The following is a 16409-nucleotide window of genomic DNA, read 5'->3' as shown; positions in this document are numbered from 1 at the left end:
GAGGAAGCACTTTCCATACAGAGGGCTCCTTCTCTGACCCATGGGAATCAGAGACACAAGGAAGGAACCACTGACTATTCCGTCTAGAAACTGTAACTGGGGTTTCTTGCGAAGCTAGAGACACCTGTACCATGCAAAAAAACTATGGAAGTAAAATAGAATATTTCGCTAAGAACGCTTTTGTTTAGGACTCTGTTCTTAGGGTCCTGTCCCATTCTCTTGTATGTACCCTGCAAGCTATTATCAGGACAAATAGGTCAGACCAGAATGTGGTGCAATTTTCATGATCACCACCAGAGGGCGGGGCTTCCTTCAGATGCGGTTCTTCAATGTATTCAGCAGCTGGTTTCACTTGCCTACTTTGTAGCCACAAGACAGAATATTGCTCTCAGTTTCTGAGCGAGGAGCTTCTGTAACATCCAGATGGAGACTAGATTTGTTAGACTGGTGTATTCCAGGCAACAAGGATCGTTTTCTTTTGCGAACATGCATTCTGCCACTCACTCAGTTCTTCTGATCATCTTAATATTCAGTAAGTAACATTTTATCCTAAAAGTTAATGATTTTTCATTTTTCTATGATTATAGGTAAGTTTTATATTACTTCCCTGGCTGAAAACTCCAGTACATTTCTACTGTAACAAAGTGATTCTCTTGTAGGAGGGACCAATGGTGACTCAGTGAGCCAGACAGAAGGCCCAGTGACTGTCTCAGAGGGGGCTCTCATGACCCTGAACTGCACTTACCAGACTGCTGATTCGGCTCCCTATCTTTACTGGTACGTCCAGCATCTCAACAAAGCTCTTCAACTCTTCCTGAAGGGCTCAGCAAGAGACCCAAAGCCAAAGAGTGAAGGTTTTCAGGCCACTCTTGTTCAGAGTGACAGGTCCTTCCACCTGCAGAAACAGGCAGTGCAAGCATCAGACTCGGCTGTGTACTACTGTGCTCTGAGTGACACAGTGACACAGGGCTGCGGGGGAGCTGAGCACAAACCCAGAGTGCAGATGGGGCTCTGGCTGTGGGCAGCCCTGCAAGGGGGTGGCTCTTTCTGTCTTTGGTGTTTTATGCTAGCTGTGCTGTTGTTTATGTGCTAAGTCATGTCCGACTCTTTTGCAACCCTGTGACTGTAGTGGGCTCTTCTGTCCATGGGATTTCCCAGGCAAGAAGACTGGAGTGGATTGCCATTTCTTTCCCTGGGAATTATCCCAACCCAGGAATGGTACCCATGTCTCCTGTTTATCAGGCAGACTCTTTACCACTAGGCCACCTGAGAGCCCGTTTTATGCCAGAGGCATCGTCAAAGTACTTCCGGCTCTGAAGCTCAGTGCCAAGAACCCTGCAATTCTTGGATTGGTCTATAGAGAGGAATCTGGGAGGAACAGTGAAAAGAGGAATCTAAACGGCCTTCTCCAGAAATGCCTGTTTTTAGCCCAGTCACATTTCTCCAGATGGCATAGAATTCCTGGAAGTGACATTAACTCTGTTCAGTGACAGATCAGTTGATATATGCTGAAATATGTCACAACCTGTTGATGGAAACTCCAGGCACCTTGTTCATGGATGAATGTATGGCCTTGAAGCTGCTGTCTCAGTGTTATAATTCAGACCGGAATTGTGTGTCTTGCTGAGTTTCACCTGCAGACACTCCATCTTTAGTGACTGGGGCCTTCACACTCTCTTCCCTTGACTTTCCCAGCTCTTATGGTTGCTCAAGAAATGCTGCTGCTGCGAGTCCCATGAAGACGGTTTCCTGAGAAGATATTCCTTCTGTCAAGGGCCCCGTGGGCCAGAGCAGTCTAGTCAGTGAACCTTTTGTGCATGAGGTGTCTTGCTTATATGTTGGTGACACAGCTCCACCCGCATCTTGTCATCATGGCAGCTCTTTACAGAATGCTGGGTCATGATCCCGATTCTGGTCTTGAGGATCTGTGCTGTGAGAAATTCTGGACATAAGCATGACCACGGAACCTGACATATTATCTTTATTGCTGTATTGAGGCCTCTGGTCCTTTTGAAATGTCTCAAATTCAGTGACCAAGCAAACAGTCCATTAGTGAAAAGAGGGCACATGGACTTTTGTTGACTGGGATTCTAAACTCTTGACATATTCACAATGTTCCCACAGCAGAGGAGCAGAAAACAGAGAAATGTGTGGCTCTCACTGTACCTTGCAATGAATGAAACTCACCGAGAGAAATTCGTCCTGGCATTCTGGAGGTCTCTGAACCTCACCTGTGATTTATCCCTCTTGTATGATTCTGTGGGACTGACAGGTACAGATGAAGGTTTTCAGAGCCTGAGTCTTCTGTGATTTCAGAGGCTCTTATGAAGAAAAAGAAAATAAAATTACAAAATCAAGTTTCTTGGGCCCAGGACACTAAGGGATCCTGAAATACAAGCTGAATTTGCTTCATGGTAAACCCTCTTCATAAATTTTACCCTCCTCTTTAAGATCAAAGCATTATAACCATCTTACTTTGCCTTGATATTGGCAGAGTAGAACCCCCCAGGACTCTTTCTGTCCCAGCACTTGATCTGTAATTAATATGAGTATTTTCAGCTCTATCACTTTTTAAATAACAGCTTTATAAAGATGATTCACATATCATCACCTTCACGCTTTTAACCGTACAAGTGAGTGGTTTTTAGCATGTTCACAGAGTTGTGCAGTCATCAGTACTATCTGATTCCAGAACCCCACCCCAGGAAGAAACTTGGTACCCATTAGCAGTCACTCTCGTTCCCCGTTTCCCCCAGACACGGGCATCCACGCCTCTGTTCTCTGTCTCTGTGGATTTGACGGTTCTGGGCGTTTCCTAGGGACAGAATCAGATCGCATATGACTGTTTGTACCTGTCTTCTTTACCTAGTGGAGTCTCTCCATGGCGTGTCTCCATATCAGTGCTTCTCTACGCCTTAAGGTCACTTAATAGGCTGCTCTGGGATACCCTCTATTCTCCTTATCCATTCTTCAGTTAAAGAATGATTGTTTTGGAAACATTTTGGTTATTTCCACTTTTTAGCTCTTATAAATAATGCTGGTATGAGCACTCAGGTGCAGGAGCTCTATTGCTCTAAGTAAATGTGCATTCAGTTAGAGGTTTGACGTTTTGTATTTTCATATTTGTTTCATTTCATTTTGCTTTATTTGGTACCAACATTTCCTTATGGATGTAAAATGAATAAGTACAAGAGAAAATGCTCTTTAAAATTCTGCTTTCATGCTTACATGAGATATAATCATTCCAAGCTATACCTGCATTCATCCAAGATAGCTTTTGAGCACATACTCATATGTGTCAGTCATATGAATAAGTGTTGAGAATATAGCAGACATGACCGAGCCTCCTGCTTCAGGATTGTATTGCTTTAAGACACCACACGTGTCTTAGAATAATGTATCTTTCACAAATCACTTTATTCACTCACTGAGCTCTGTTTGTCCCCACTATGTGACACTGGCAGGTTTATGGGCAATGGGCTAAGCATTTTAAATCCCTCTCCACCTCTTCAAGTGGATACTAGGAAACTTCCATTTTAAAAATCTTAAAGTTGAGGTGTAGAGATGTTTAGTAACTTAATCAAGGTTGCATAACCAGTTAGGAGCAGAGCTTGGGTAGGACCTCAATCATTCTGATGCATGACAAATATTCTTAAAAGCTATTTTTGATAGAACCGCCATGAAATCTGTTTTTTTTTTTTGTTAAATACCATTTCATTCTTAGAATTTTATAATTTTTGAAGTTTTCATTTGATAAAAAATAAGTTAATGCAATAATCAAAACTGCACTGTACTCAATGGGCAACCACAGGAGTCTATATATATTCCTGAACACTGAAGTCAAAAAATTGCAGTCATCATCATTTATGTCTTTGAACATAAAGTTGCTCAGATTCTCTGTGATTGAATAACCTGCGCATTCCAGGGCTCGTAGCTGAGCCTCAGTAGCCATATGAAAGGGGACATACATTACAGGTCTTTACCATGGCAATGAGGGCTGTATTTTTCAAATAAAAAAAAAAACAACAAAACCCTTCGTGTGGCAAATATGTTTCCTCATTGGGACTGTAAGACACAGCATTTTCTGTTCTGCTACAGTGTGTATCTTATTAAAGCAAATTCTTTTTTAGACAATTAGTAAATATGGGCCTGGGCTTCCCCGGGGGCTCAGTGGTACAGAATCCGCCTGCCTATGCAGAAGATCTTCTTCAGCATGAGTTCAGCCCCTGGGTTGAGCAGATCCCCTGGAGAAGGATACAGCAACCCACCCCAGTATCCTGGTCTTGGAAATCCCATGGACAGAGCAGCCTGGTGGGCAACAGTTCATGGGGTTGCAAAGAGTCAGGCACAACTTAGCGACTAAACAGGAACAATACGGGTGTGATGAGGAAGCTTCTTTGACTTCTCTAAGCACATTAGTAATACGTGCGAAAGCAGAAACTTTCGAAGGCAATTTTCTCTCGATAAAAAAGCCTAAAATCTAGTGTTTGCTTTAGTGGCTTCAAGAATTTCGAGAGTTTTAAAGTGAAAGCTACCTGATAAAGCTGAGAGGGAGGGTAAAAAGAATGCTGGTCCATCTTCATCTCTGGCATTATGCAAATTGGTTTATCAAGAATTCTCCAGGTTAGAATACTGGAGTGGGTAGTCATGCCCTTATCCAGGGGACCTTCCGAACCTCGGGATCAAACCCAGGTCTTCCACATTGCAGGCGGATTCTTTACCAGCTGAGCCACCAGGCAAAGCCCTTATGAAGAACAATAACATTTAAAGTTTTGATGACCTTGGTCTTACATGTTTTCATGGACCTATGTCAAGAGCAGTGAGACACAGCTCCAAATATTTAAGATGTCAAAGAGTTTTAGACTATGATGCAAGCAGCAGAGGTCAATGGAGATTGAACTCTGCTGGCATTTCTAACAGGATTTCATTGCCTTTGATAATGCTTTGGCCCTGGATTTGTGTATTTTTAGGGTTTTCCCTATCTTAATTTGCACCACAATTAATGGGTGTGGTTTGGAAGAGTTGGGGGTGATTCAGAAATACGTGTATTGAGTTTTAACAGAGGTTCTTATATTTAGGCACTGACTAAAATTTTCTGAATTTACTTTTGTTTACACAAATACACACATGTAAATTGTGATCACATACACATGTATTTCTCCCCTTGCTGCTATTTAACATGGCACACACTTGACAGATTTTGTGATGCAGAGGCAGGATATGAAATCGTTCATAGACAACAAAATATTTCGCAGGTAACTTTTACCAGATTCCATAGGAGGCAGAGACAAAGATTGAGGTGAAAAATTCTGCCTTTCTGTTAGAGTGGAAACCTCATTGTTCCTTTTGATTCTCTGATCCTAAGGAGAATGAACTGAACATGATTCTGTTTTACCACTGTTTATTTCTAGTCTGAGAGTGTTCTAATTTGACAAACTGATGTGCAGAAGTCTAGCATTTCCCTCCTAAAAAGGAAGTATGTGACACGACACAGACACACTGCCCTCCAGCTGCTGACTCAGCTTCCTGCGTGGGGCAGAAGCATCCCACAGCCCAGGAGCTCTGCCTGGACCTCTTGAGCACAGGGTGCAGAATTCAGCTCTGGATCTGAAATGCAGCAGAGAACACATTTCTATAGGGAGGAGCTGCCAATATGCTGGTTGCCAGTGCGCCAAGGGCAGGCAGAGCCTCTGTCTGTCTTGGTGAGGGTGGCCACACACAGGACTCATGGTCCTCTCTCAGTGCCAAGGTTGTGGGGAGGGCAGAACATTGTTACCTGATGCACCTTGAAAAGCAGGGATAAGGGGCAATGGAATCGGGGCATTAGGTCCTAAACACTTCATCCCCTATACCATCATGGGTGTAAGTAAAGGCTCTTTCCTGAAGGATCCAGCATGACCCAGAAGATAACTCAAGTCCAGTCTGCAATTTCTGTGGTGAAGAAGGAGGCTGCAACCTTGGACTGTGCATATGAAGCTAGTAGTTATGGTTATTATTTAAAAATCAGACATCACATTGAAAACTGGATTTCTAGGTTCTCTATAAAAATATCTAAAAGCACAACATCCTCTGGGGTAGAAGTCAAAGTCGTGTTTGATTGCATAATGCCTTTGATATAGACTCATTTTATGTTTAAAATCTATCCAGATTTACCAATTACAACATGAATAGATCAAAAATAAAATTTTAAATTATTAGTCATAATATAGGAGCTGATCCACAAAGCAAATAAATCTGAATTAACATCTCATGGAAATATACCTGTTGTTTTCCCTGTGATTTTTATCATCACAGCATGGATCCCAGTGTGAGAAATTTCAGTATAGTTTATTAATTAATTCTTGGTTTTCTGGTCAGCATTGGGGAAACATTAGTTGGCAAGACAGATGTGATGTCTCCTTTGGTGGAGCTGAGGTCCCAGGGGGCTGTATGGTCTCCAGTACAGGATAGGAGGCAGAAAGGACCTCACAGCACAGACTGTGTGACCTTAAGCAGGTCGTTCACTCTGACTTTCTGCTTCCTCATCTGTAAAGTGTGAAGGTTAGTCATGAAGCTGCTGTTGAGTTAGTGTGAGTCGCTCAGTCGTGTGCAACCATTTTGCAACCCTATGGGCTGTAGGGTGCCAGGCTCCTCTGTCCGTGGAATTCCCCAGACAGGATGACTCGAGTGGGTTGCCATTTTTTCCTCCAGGGGATCTTCCCGATCCAGGGCCTGAAACTAGGTCTCCTGTATTGCAGACAGAATTTTTTTCCATCTGAGCCACCAGGGAAGTCCTTTCCAAAATTTTACTCACCTCACAGGACCACTTAGTTCTCTATCCTTTCTGAGTTCCTAACACCCTCCCTGACTTAAGAAAGGACTGTTAGATGTAAGAGTTATCCAGGCGCTGCTCACATCGCTTCCCAGTGTAATAAGAAGCCACGGGCACAGGAAGAGAGCAGGGTGACGAGGGAAGCCACCTGCCTGTAACACATCAGGAGCACTGTTCTGCCTCCCTGGAGGGAGAGGGCGGAGGAAAAGGGACAGGCATGCAGGCAGGAGGGGAGGACAGGCCCAGACTTTGTTCTTTCATCCTGGACACTTTTGTATACATTTGATATCATCCTTAATAAAAGGATGAATTGAACTTAGCTGGATTCGAACCCTGTCATCTGCATCACAGCAGGACTTTTGAGGGACTCCTTAGCCTCTCTGTGCATCAGTTTCTTAGTATGTAAAATGGCAATAATAGAACCTACTTTATGGACTTAAGAATCAAAATCATCTATATATCTCTATCTGTTTAAAATCATTATAAAATTAAAATATATATAAACACACCTGCCTGTGTGTTTTATATAAGTAAAATTTAAAGCACCGGTACATATTATGGCATCTTGATACAGTAGGGATCACTCACTGATGACCATTATTAATATAAAAGGCAGAGTTTGTTCCAGTGCCTACATCAGATTTTCATTCATGTCATTCTTTTTATAAGACAAAGTTTCTCCTTATTTTTCAGGAAAGGATCTGAAGCTCAGGGAAAAGCCAGGGCCGTGCTGGCGCTGCTAGGAATGTCGCCTACAGGGTTTGGTAGCCCTGTGGTCAACGTTCCCATCTCAGCAGCCCCTCCAGACAAGCCCCCGGTCCTGACAGAGAAGAGCAGGTGGCTTATGCTCAACATAAAAGTGCCCTTCTCAGGGCCAGGCAGGGCCACTTTAATTCCCCCAACTGTATAACTGAAGGTGTATTTTCCCATATTTGTTGACAGATCAATGGAAAAATGCTGTAAGACACGATCACTATTCACTGCAGCCTTCAAACTGATTTGCTTTCAGCCTTGTACACAATTAGTAAACATTCGGCAAAGTTCCACATGTCAAGATAAACGATAAGAAGAAATGGCATTTTTCACCTTAAAAAATATATATACTGCTATTGGATAACTTGTGACATACAAAATCTCTGTGTGAGTTAAGGGGAGATTTTTTTCCTGTTATTGTTTCAAGAGTATATGAACACTTTTTCAATATAACTGAAACTTGATTGATTGATGAATTGATTTTCCCTGAGATTATGTGATCACTGGCAAAGAGGATATTCTCATCCTGTACCCAGTTTGAAGGCAGACTGCCGTTGGAGTGGACTGAGTTTCTCACCTGCTCCAAGAAACTAGGAGAAAGTATCAGCCCCTCCCAAGGCAGGAACCTCTCCCCACTCCTCTGCTCATGAGCAGGAATGCGGAGCCCCTTGGGTCAGTGCTCTGCATCTCTGCTACAATTGGGCCCATTGCACAGAGTTTACCCTGCACATCTCTGCAGGCTGAACTCCTGTCTGCAACTTCGGGACCAGACTTTCTGTAAAGACACTGGGGGACACAGAAGCAGAAAAGAGATATATGTTTTATTTCTGGGCAGTCTAGGAGATGTGGCATAAACACTGAATTATTGTCATTTAAAAATTTATAGGCACAACTATAAAAATGCAGAATTTAATAGTTATAATAATTTTAATATTCCTGGAGGATGTAGTCCCCATCCTTATTTAACAGGGGGGATGTCTGAACACCCATCTGAAGGTAAACTCACATTTCCTCCAAACAACCTAGGGTCTTGCACACTGGGTGTTGGACACCTGAGCACTGGGGCTTCAACATTTTGATCAACAGGGCCTAGGAAGGGAGAGGGAGATGAAAAAAACAAACGAAATCTGAACAGTGAAAGGAAAGTATCCAAGCAGGTTTTATTCCCCTGGTGGTAACTATGTCAGCTCTCTACTTCCCATCTGACTCCTCATTCCACATCTCTGGGTCCAGGCTGATAAGACTACAGACAGGGCTGAGGATTTTTTTCTTTTTCACCTGCTCCTCAGTCAACTGAAAGCAGTCTGAGATAGGAATCATGTCTGGTTTTGGTTTCCACGTTGTGGACAACTCTGTAAGTTTCCAGAATGAATGCTGGAGCCCAGGGATTCCTGAACATGCACAAAAGTTTAAGAGAACCTCGGGGATCCGCCGAGCCAAAGTCCTGCCAGCATGATAACTTACTTGACTCAAGACCCCATTTGTAGGGGGAACTATGGTCCAGGGGCTAGGACTCTTCTCTCCCAAATGCTGGGGGCTTGAGTTTGATCCTTGATCAGGGAACTAGATCTCACAAGCCGAAATTAAGGCCCGGCACAGCCAAAAACAAAAACAAAACAGAACAGCTCAGCAAACAGCTGTGCATTAAAAGAATACCCTAATTTTGAAAAACAGGTCATTTGACTGTTGAGAAATTCTGTGTCCATTAATAGGTATCATTTGAAGAAGATTGCTCTTGTGTTCAACTGACTTGGTTATTGCCATTTAGAAACATTCATTTTTAATTGGAAGACAATTGGAAAACCACAGGTAAAAGGATGACACTAGAACCCTTCCCAACACCATACACAAAATAAACTCAAAATGGATTAACGACTTAAATGAAGGCCAGAATCCATCAAACTCTTAGAGGAAAACATAGGTAGTACACTCTTTGACATACATCACAGCATGATCCTCTTTGACCCACCTCCTAGAGTATTGGAAATAAAAACAAAAATAAACAAATCGGACTTAATTAAACTAAGAGTCACGGACACTGTTCCTGGGTTGACAGCACTGCCCTGACATCCCATGTAAGGCAACCTCCCAGCTGTCTGCAGCCGCAGCGTCCCCACGCCTTAGAATGGTGTATGTCAGCAAAGAGCAATGCTTTGACTTCTTACCATGGCACAGTCTTACTTTGCATGAGGTAAACCCAACCCTAGAGAAAACAAGCTATAAAATGACCATGTTAAATCTTCTCTGGGTTCACTTCACTAGCCAGATAATTGTACAGGAAACCAGACAAATAGGCTGATAGACACTGAGCAAACAATTCTTTCCATAGATTTTCCTGAATTCTCAATAAAACAAATAAACAGAAGACAGATGAACACCACATACACATGCCTCTGGAATGAAGAGCGCCTGGCTAACATATTAAGCATCTAAACTTGACATTCTAAAAAATACTTAGTTGAGTTAAAACAACTATGTGACAAGAAGGGAAACAATAGTGATTGTGTTTCAAGAACCAAGGTACCTAAGTAAGGCCACCTGTCCCTCATGAGGCTAAAGGCGCAAGGTTGCCCTCATCCAAGGATGGTCCAACTCCCCCTGCCCCTACTCCCCACTGCAAAGCCTTGCCTTGCGCTTCTCTCTCTCTCTCTGTTTGTCAACATTCCTCCTCTCCTGTACAGAGGTTCACAATTTTTATGTATTTCAGGATCTCCATTCTCCTATTCTGTCTGAATCCCACAATGAGACAGCTGCACTATTTTTGGTAAATCCCTCGTGCACTGGTGCCTGGAAGCTGCCTCCATGAAGGAAGCTGGGCAATGTTAGTGCTCATCTCATCTGTTTTCTTGATCCCTGTGCTCCCTGATGTTCAAGGTCCAAAAATAGTTTTCCAATTGGGAGATCAACTCTACCATTATCAGTGAAAAAGAAGTCACGTATTTTACTTTTATTGTGTTTTACTAATCCTTCATTCCATGATAAATCAGGATAATAACCTTATCACTTAACTACACATTATTTGACACCTGCCTTAGATAAAATATTCTCCACAGCATGTTGACAGAGTCATCATGAATATAACTCCTTCAGAGAAATGACTTGGGGAGAGGAGGGAGCACTTTCCATACAGAGGGATCCTTCTCTGACCCATGGGAATCGGAGACACAAGGAAGGAACCTCTGACTATTCCATCCAGAAATTGTAACTGGGGTTTCTTGCGAAGCTAGAGATACCTGTACCATGCAAAAAAATGTGGAAGTAATAATAGAATATTTCGCTAAGCACGCTTATGTTTAGGACTCTCTTCTTAGGGTCCTGTTCCATTCACCTGTATGTACCCCACAAGCTATTAATCAGGAGAAATAGGTCACACTAGACTGTGGTGCACTTTTCACGATCACCACCAGAGGGCGGGGCTGCCTTCAGATGCGGTTCCTCACTGTATTCAGGAGCTGGTTTCACTTGCCTGCTTTGTAGCCACAAGACAGAATATTGCTGCAGTACAGAAAGGGGCTCTCAGTTTCTGAGCAAGGAGCTTCTGTAACATCCAGATGGAGACTAGATTTATTAGATTTGTGTATTGCAGGGAACAAGGATCGTTTTCTTTTGCGAACATGCATTCTGCCACTCACTCAGTTCTTCTGATCATCTTAATACTCAGTAAGTAACATTATGTACATGTTAATGATTTTTCACTTTTCTATGATTACAGGTAAGTTTTATTTTTCTTCTCTGGCTGAAAACTCTCCTCCTGTACATTTCTATCATAACGAAGTGATTCTCTTCCAGGAGGGACCAATGGTGACTCAGTGAGCCAGACAGAAGGCCCAGTGACTGTCTCAGAGGGGGCTCTCATGACCCTGAACTGCACTTACCAGACTGCTGGTTTTTCTCCCTATCATTTCTGGTATATCCAGCATTTCAACAAAGCTCCTCGACTCCTCCTGAAGGGCTCGATGTCAGACCCAAAGCCAAAGAGCGAAGGTTTTCAGGCCACTCTTGTTCAGAGTGACAGGTCCTTCCACCTGCAGAAACGGGCAGTGCAAGCATCAGACTCGGCTGTGTACTACTGTGCTCTGAGTGACACAGTGACACAGGGCTGCGGGGGAGCTGAGCACAAACCCAGAGTGCAGATGGGGCTCTGGCTGTGGGCAGCCCTGAGAGGGGGTGTTGTTTCTCTCTCCAGTGTGCTCTGCTAGAGGTATTGTCAAAGCACTTCCAGATCTGCTCCTCAGAGCCAAGGACCTATGAATTCTTGGGTTGCCCTACAGAGAGGAATCTGGAGCTGGACAGTGCAGAAAGGAACCTACGAGCTTTTCTCCAGAAATGCCTGTTTTCAGCCCATCAACATCCCCTCAGATAGAATCCCTTAAAGTGTCATTAACTCTTCAATGACAATTCAGATTATATATGCTGAAATATTTCACAGTGTGTTAAGGAAAATTCCAGGGCACATTGTTGATGGATGAGTGTGTGACCTGGAAGCTAGTCTCTGGTTTTAAAAATTCAGTCCAAGACTGTGTATCCTGCTGAGTTTCACCTGCAGACACTCCATCTTCTGTGACTGGAGTTTTATTCTCTCTTTCCTTGACTTTTCCATTCCTTCTGATTGTCAGAAATGCTGCTGCCTAAGTAAGTTCCAGGAGGAGAGTTTCTGAGAAGATACTCCTTCTGTCAAGGGCCCTGCGGATGAGAGCAGCCCACTCTGTAAACATCGCAGGCCTTGTGTGGTGTTGTTTGTATTCAAACTAGGTACAGGATAGTCTCTGTTAGTAACCTCATCTCAGGGAAATGAACGCCAAAGAATGTTCAAATTACCATACAGTTACACTCATTTCACATGTTAGCAAGATTATGCTCAAAATCCTTCAAGCTAGGCTTCAGCAGTACATGAACCAAGAATTTCTGTTGTAGAAACTGGGTTTAGAAAAGGCAGAGGAACCAGAGCAGATCCAATATCTGCTGGATCACAGAAAAAGTAATGGGATTTTTCATTGACTACACTAAATCCTTTCACTGTGTGGATCATAATAAACTGTGGGAAATTCTTAAAGAGATGGGAATACCCAAGAAACCTGCATGCAGGACAAGAAGAACAGTTAGTGCTGGACATGGAACAATGGACTGGTTCAAAATTGGGAAAGGAGTATGTCAAGGCTATATATTGTCACCCTGCTTATTTAACTTATATGTGGAGTACATCATGTGAAATGCAGGGCTGGATGACTCACAAGCTGGAATCAAGATTGCCAGGAGAAATATCAACAACCTCAACGGTATGTGGATGATTCCACTTTGATGGCAGAAAGTGAAAGGAAACTAAAGAATCTCTTGATGCAGGTGAAAGAGAAGAGTGAAAAAGCTGGATTAAAACTCAACATTAAAACATTAAGATTACATCATCTGGTCTCATCACTTTATGGCAAATAGATGGAGAAAATGAGGAAATAGTGACAGATTTAATCATCTTGGGCTTCAAAATCACTGCAAATGGTGACTTCAGCCATGAAATTAAAAGATGCTTGCTTCTTGGAAGAAAAGCTATGACCAACCTAGACAGCATATTAAAAAGCAGAGACATTACTTTACCCACAAAGGTCCATATAGTCAGAGCTATGGCTTTCCCAGTAACCATGTATGGATGTGAAAGTTGAACCATAAAGAAGGCTGAGTGCCAAAGTATTGATTCTTTCTAGCTGTGATGTTGGAGAAGACTCTTGAGAGTCCCTTGGACTGCAAGGAGATCAAACCAGTCAATCCTAAAGGATATCAATCCTAAACATTCATTGGAAGGACTGATGCTGAAGCTGAAGTTCTAATATTTTAGCCACCTGATGTGAAGAACCGATTCACTGGAGAAGACCCTGATGCTGGGAAAGATTGAGGGCAAGAGGATAAAGAGGTGACAGAGAATAAGATGGTTGGATGGCATCACTGATGCGATGGATGTGAGTTTAGCAAACTCTGGGAGATAGTAAAGGACAGGGAAGGACACACAACACCTGCAATATTTACAGAGTGAGCTGCTCTGATCCACGGGGCCCTTCAGAAGGAATATCTTGTCAGGAAGGTCTCCTCCTGGAACTTACTTAGGCAGCAGCATTTCTGGAGCAACCAGAAGGGATAGAAAAGTCAAGGAAAGAGAGAACAAAGCTCCTGGCGTGCTGCAGTTCCTGGGGTTGTAAAGAGTCAGACATGACCTAGGGACTGAACAGCAACAAAAACATGGAAAATCAATTCATCAATCAGTCATATTTCAGACACATGGACAAAGTGTTTATGTACACTTACAATAAGTTATCTTGGCAGCAGAGTGAGCTTTTTCACCTGTTCAAGAAACTAGGAGGAAGTATCACCCCCTCCCGAAGTGGGAGCATCTCCCACTCCTCTGCTCAGGGGCAGGAATGCGGATCCACTTTTGCGACCTGCGCACTAGGCGCAAGCGGCAGCGACCAGCGCGCTTAGCACAGCCGAGAGGAGCTACCCCATGTCCGAAGTAGGGGCAGAAGCCGGGAGGACCCCATGCCCGCAGAGCGGGGGCCAAGAAGATTTACCCCACGTCCGAGGTCAGGGGCAGCGGCCGAGAATGACAGGCTGTGACGGCGCAGGAACGGCCGAGAGGAGCTACCCCCGTCCGAGTTCAGGGGTGGCCGGGAGGAGCCACTCCGCATCCGTCCGAGGTCAGGGGCGATTGCCGAGAGGAACTACCCCACGTCCGAGGTCAGGGGCAGCAGCCGGGAAGAGCAACCCCACGTCCAAGGAGCGGTGGCTGTGCAGGTGCAGGAGGGCTTAGAGGAGCCATCCCACGTTGAAGGTTAGGAAGGGCTGCAGTGAGGAGATACCCCTCATTCAACGTAAGGAGCAGCTGCTGCGCTTTGCTGGAGCAGCCGTGAAGAGATACCCCACACCCAAGGTAAGAGAAACCCAAGTAAGATGGTAGGTGTTGCAAGAGGGCATCAGAGGGCAGACACACTGAAACCATACTCACAGAAAACTAGTCAATCTAATCACACTAGGACCACACCCTTGGCTAACTCAGTGAAACTGAGCCATGCCCACAGGGCAACCCAAGATGGATGGGTCATGGTGGAGAGGTCTGACAGAACGTGGTCCACTGGAGAAGGGAATGGAAAACCACTGCAGTATTCTTGCCTTGAGAACCCCATGAATGGTATGAAAAGGCAAAATGATAGGATACTGAAAGAGGAACTCCCCAGGGCAGTAGGTGCCCAATATGCTACTAGATATCAGTGGAGAAATAACTTCAGAAAGAATGAAGGGATGGAGCCAAAGCAAAAACAATACCCAGCTGTGGATGTGACTGGTGATAGAAGCAAGGTCCGATGCTGTAAAGAGCAATATTGCATAGGAACCTGGAATGTCAGGTCCATGAATCAAGGCAATTTGGAAGTGGTCAAACAAGAGATGGCAAGAGTGAATATCGACATTCTAGGAATCAGCGAACTAAAATGGACTGGAATGGGTGAATTTAACTCAGATGACCATTATATCTACTACTGCGGGGAGGAATCCCTCAGAAGAAATGGAGTAGCCATCATGGTCAAAAAAAGAGTCCAAAATGCAGTACTTGGATGCAATCTCAAAAACGACAGAATGATCTCTGTTCGTCTCCAAGGCAAACCATTCAGTATCACAGTAATCCAAGTCTATGCCCCAACCAGTAATGCTGAAGAAGCTGAAGCTGAACAGTTCTATGAAGACCTACAAGACCTTTTAGAACTAACACCCAAAAAAGAGGTCCTTTTCATTATAGGGGACTGGAATGCTAAAGTAGGAAGTCAAGAAACACCTGGAGTAACAGGAAAATTTGGCCTTGGAATGCGGAATGAAGCAGGGCAGAAACTAATAGAGTTTTGCCAAGAAAATGCACTGTTCATAGCAAACACCCTCTTCCAACAACACAAGAGAAGACTCTAAACATGAACATCAACAGATGGTCAACACCGAAATCAGATTGATTATATTCTTTGCAGCCAAAGATGGAGAAGCTCTATACAGTCAACAAAAACAAGACCAGGAGCTGAATGTAGCTCAGATCATGAACTCCTTATTGCCAAATTCAGACTTAAATTGAAGAAAGAGGGAAAACCGCTAGACCATTCAGGTATGACCTAAGTCAAATCCCTTATGATTATACAGAGGAAGTGAGAAATAGATTTAAGGGTCGAGATCTGATAGATAGAGTGCCTGATGAACTATGGAATTAAGATCATGGCATTGTACAGGAGACAAGGATCAAGACCATCCCCATGGAAAAGAAATGCAAAAAAGCAAAATGGCTGTCTGCGGAGGCCTTACAAATAGCTGTGAAAAGAAGAGAGGCGAAAAGCAAAGGAGGAAAGGAAAGATATAAGCATCTGAATGCAGAGTTCCAAAGAATAGCAAGAAGAGATAAGAAAGCCTTCTTCAGAGGTCAATGCAAATAAATAGAGGAAAAGAACAGAATGAGAAAGACCAGAGATCTCCTCAAGAAAATTAGAGATACCAAGGGAACATTTCATGCAAAGATAGGTTCTATAAAGGACAGAAATGGTATACACCTAACAGAAGCGGAAGATATTAAGAAGAGATGGCACGAATACACAGAAGAACTGTACAAAAAAGATCTTCATGACCCAGATAATCACGATGGTGTGATCACTCATCTAGAGCCAGACACCCTGGAATGTGAGTCAAGTGGGCCTTAGGAAGCATCACTATGAACAAAGCTAGTGGAGGTGATGGAATTCCAGTTGAACTGTTTCAAATCCTGAAAGATGATGCTCTGAAACTGCTGCACTCAATATGCCAGCAAATTTGGAAAACTCAGCAGTGGCCACAGGAC

At 43.5% G+C, this 16409-nt stretch overlaps 2 gene segments (V, D, J or C); both read left to right on the top strand.

The window, feature by feature from the left end:
- Nucleotides 1–376: 376 nt before the first annotated feature.
- Nucleotides 377–4031, top strand: LOC114115895 (T cell receptor alpha variable 18-like). The segment is given in 2 exon segments: nucleotides 377–532; nucleotides 660–4031. Coding segments are annotated over 2 exon segments (543 nt in total).
- A 7006-nt stretch (nucleotides 4032–11037) lies between these two features.
- On the top strand, nucleotides 11038–12116 carry LOC114115739 (T cell receptor alpha variable 18-like). The segment is given in 2 exon segments: nucleotides 11038–11224; nucleotides 11354–12116. Coding segments are annotated over 2 exon segments (519 nt in total).
- The last annotated feature ends 4293 nt before the right edge of the window (nucleotides 12117–16409 follow it).

This window comes from Ovis aries, chromosome 7 (genome assembly GCF_016772045.2).
Source record: "Ovis aries strain OAR_USU_Benz2616 breed Rambouillet chromosome 7, ARS-UI_Ramb_v3.0, whole genome shotgun sequence".
NCBI classification, from domain to species: Eukaryota; Metazoa; Chordata; class Mammalia; order Artiodactyla; family Bovidae; genus Ovis; species Ovis aries.
The sequence above is the reverse complement of the archived record's forward strand: the minus strand, read 5'-3'. Positions and strand labels throughout refer to the sequence as shown.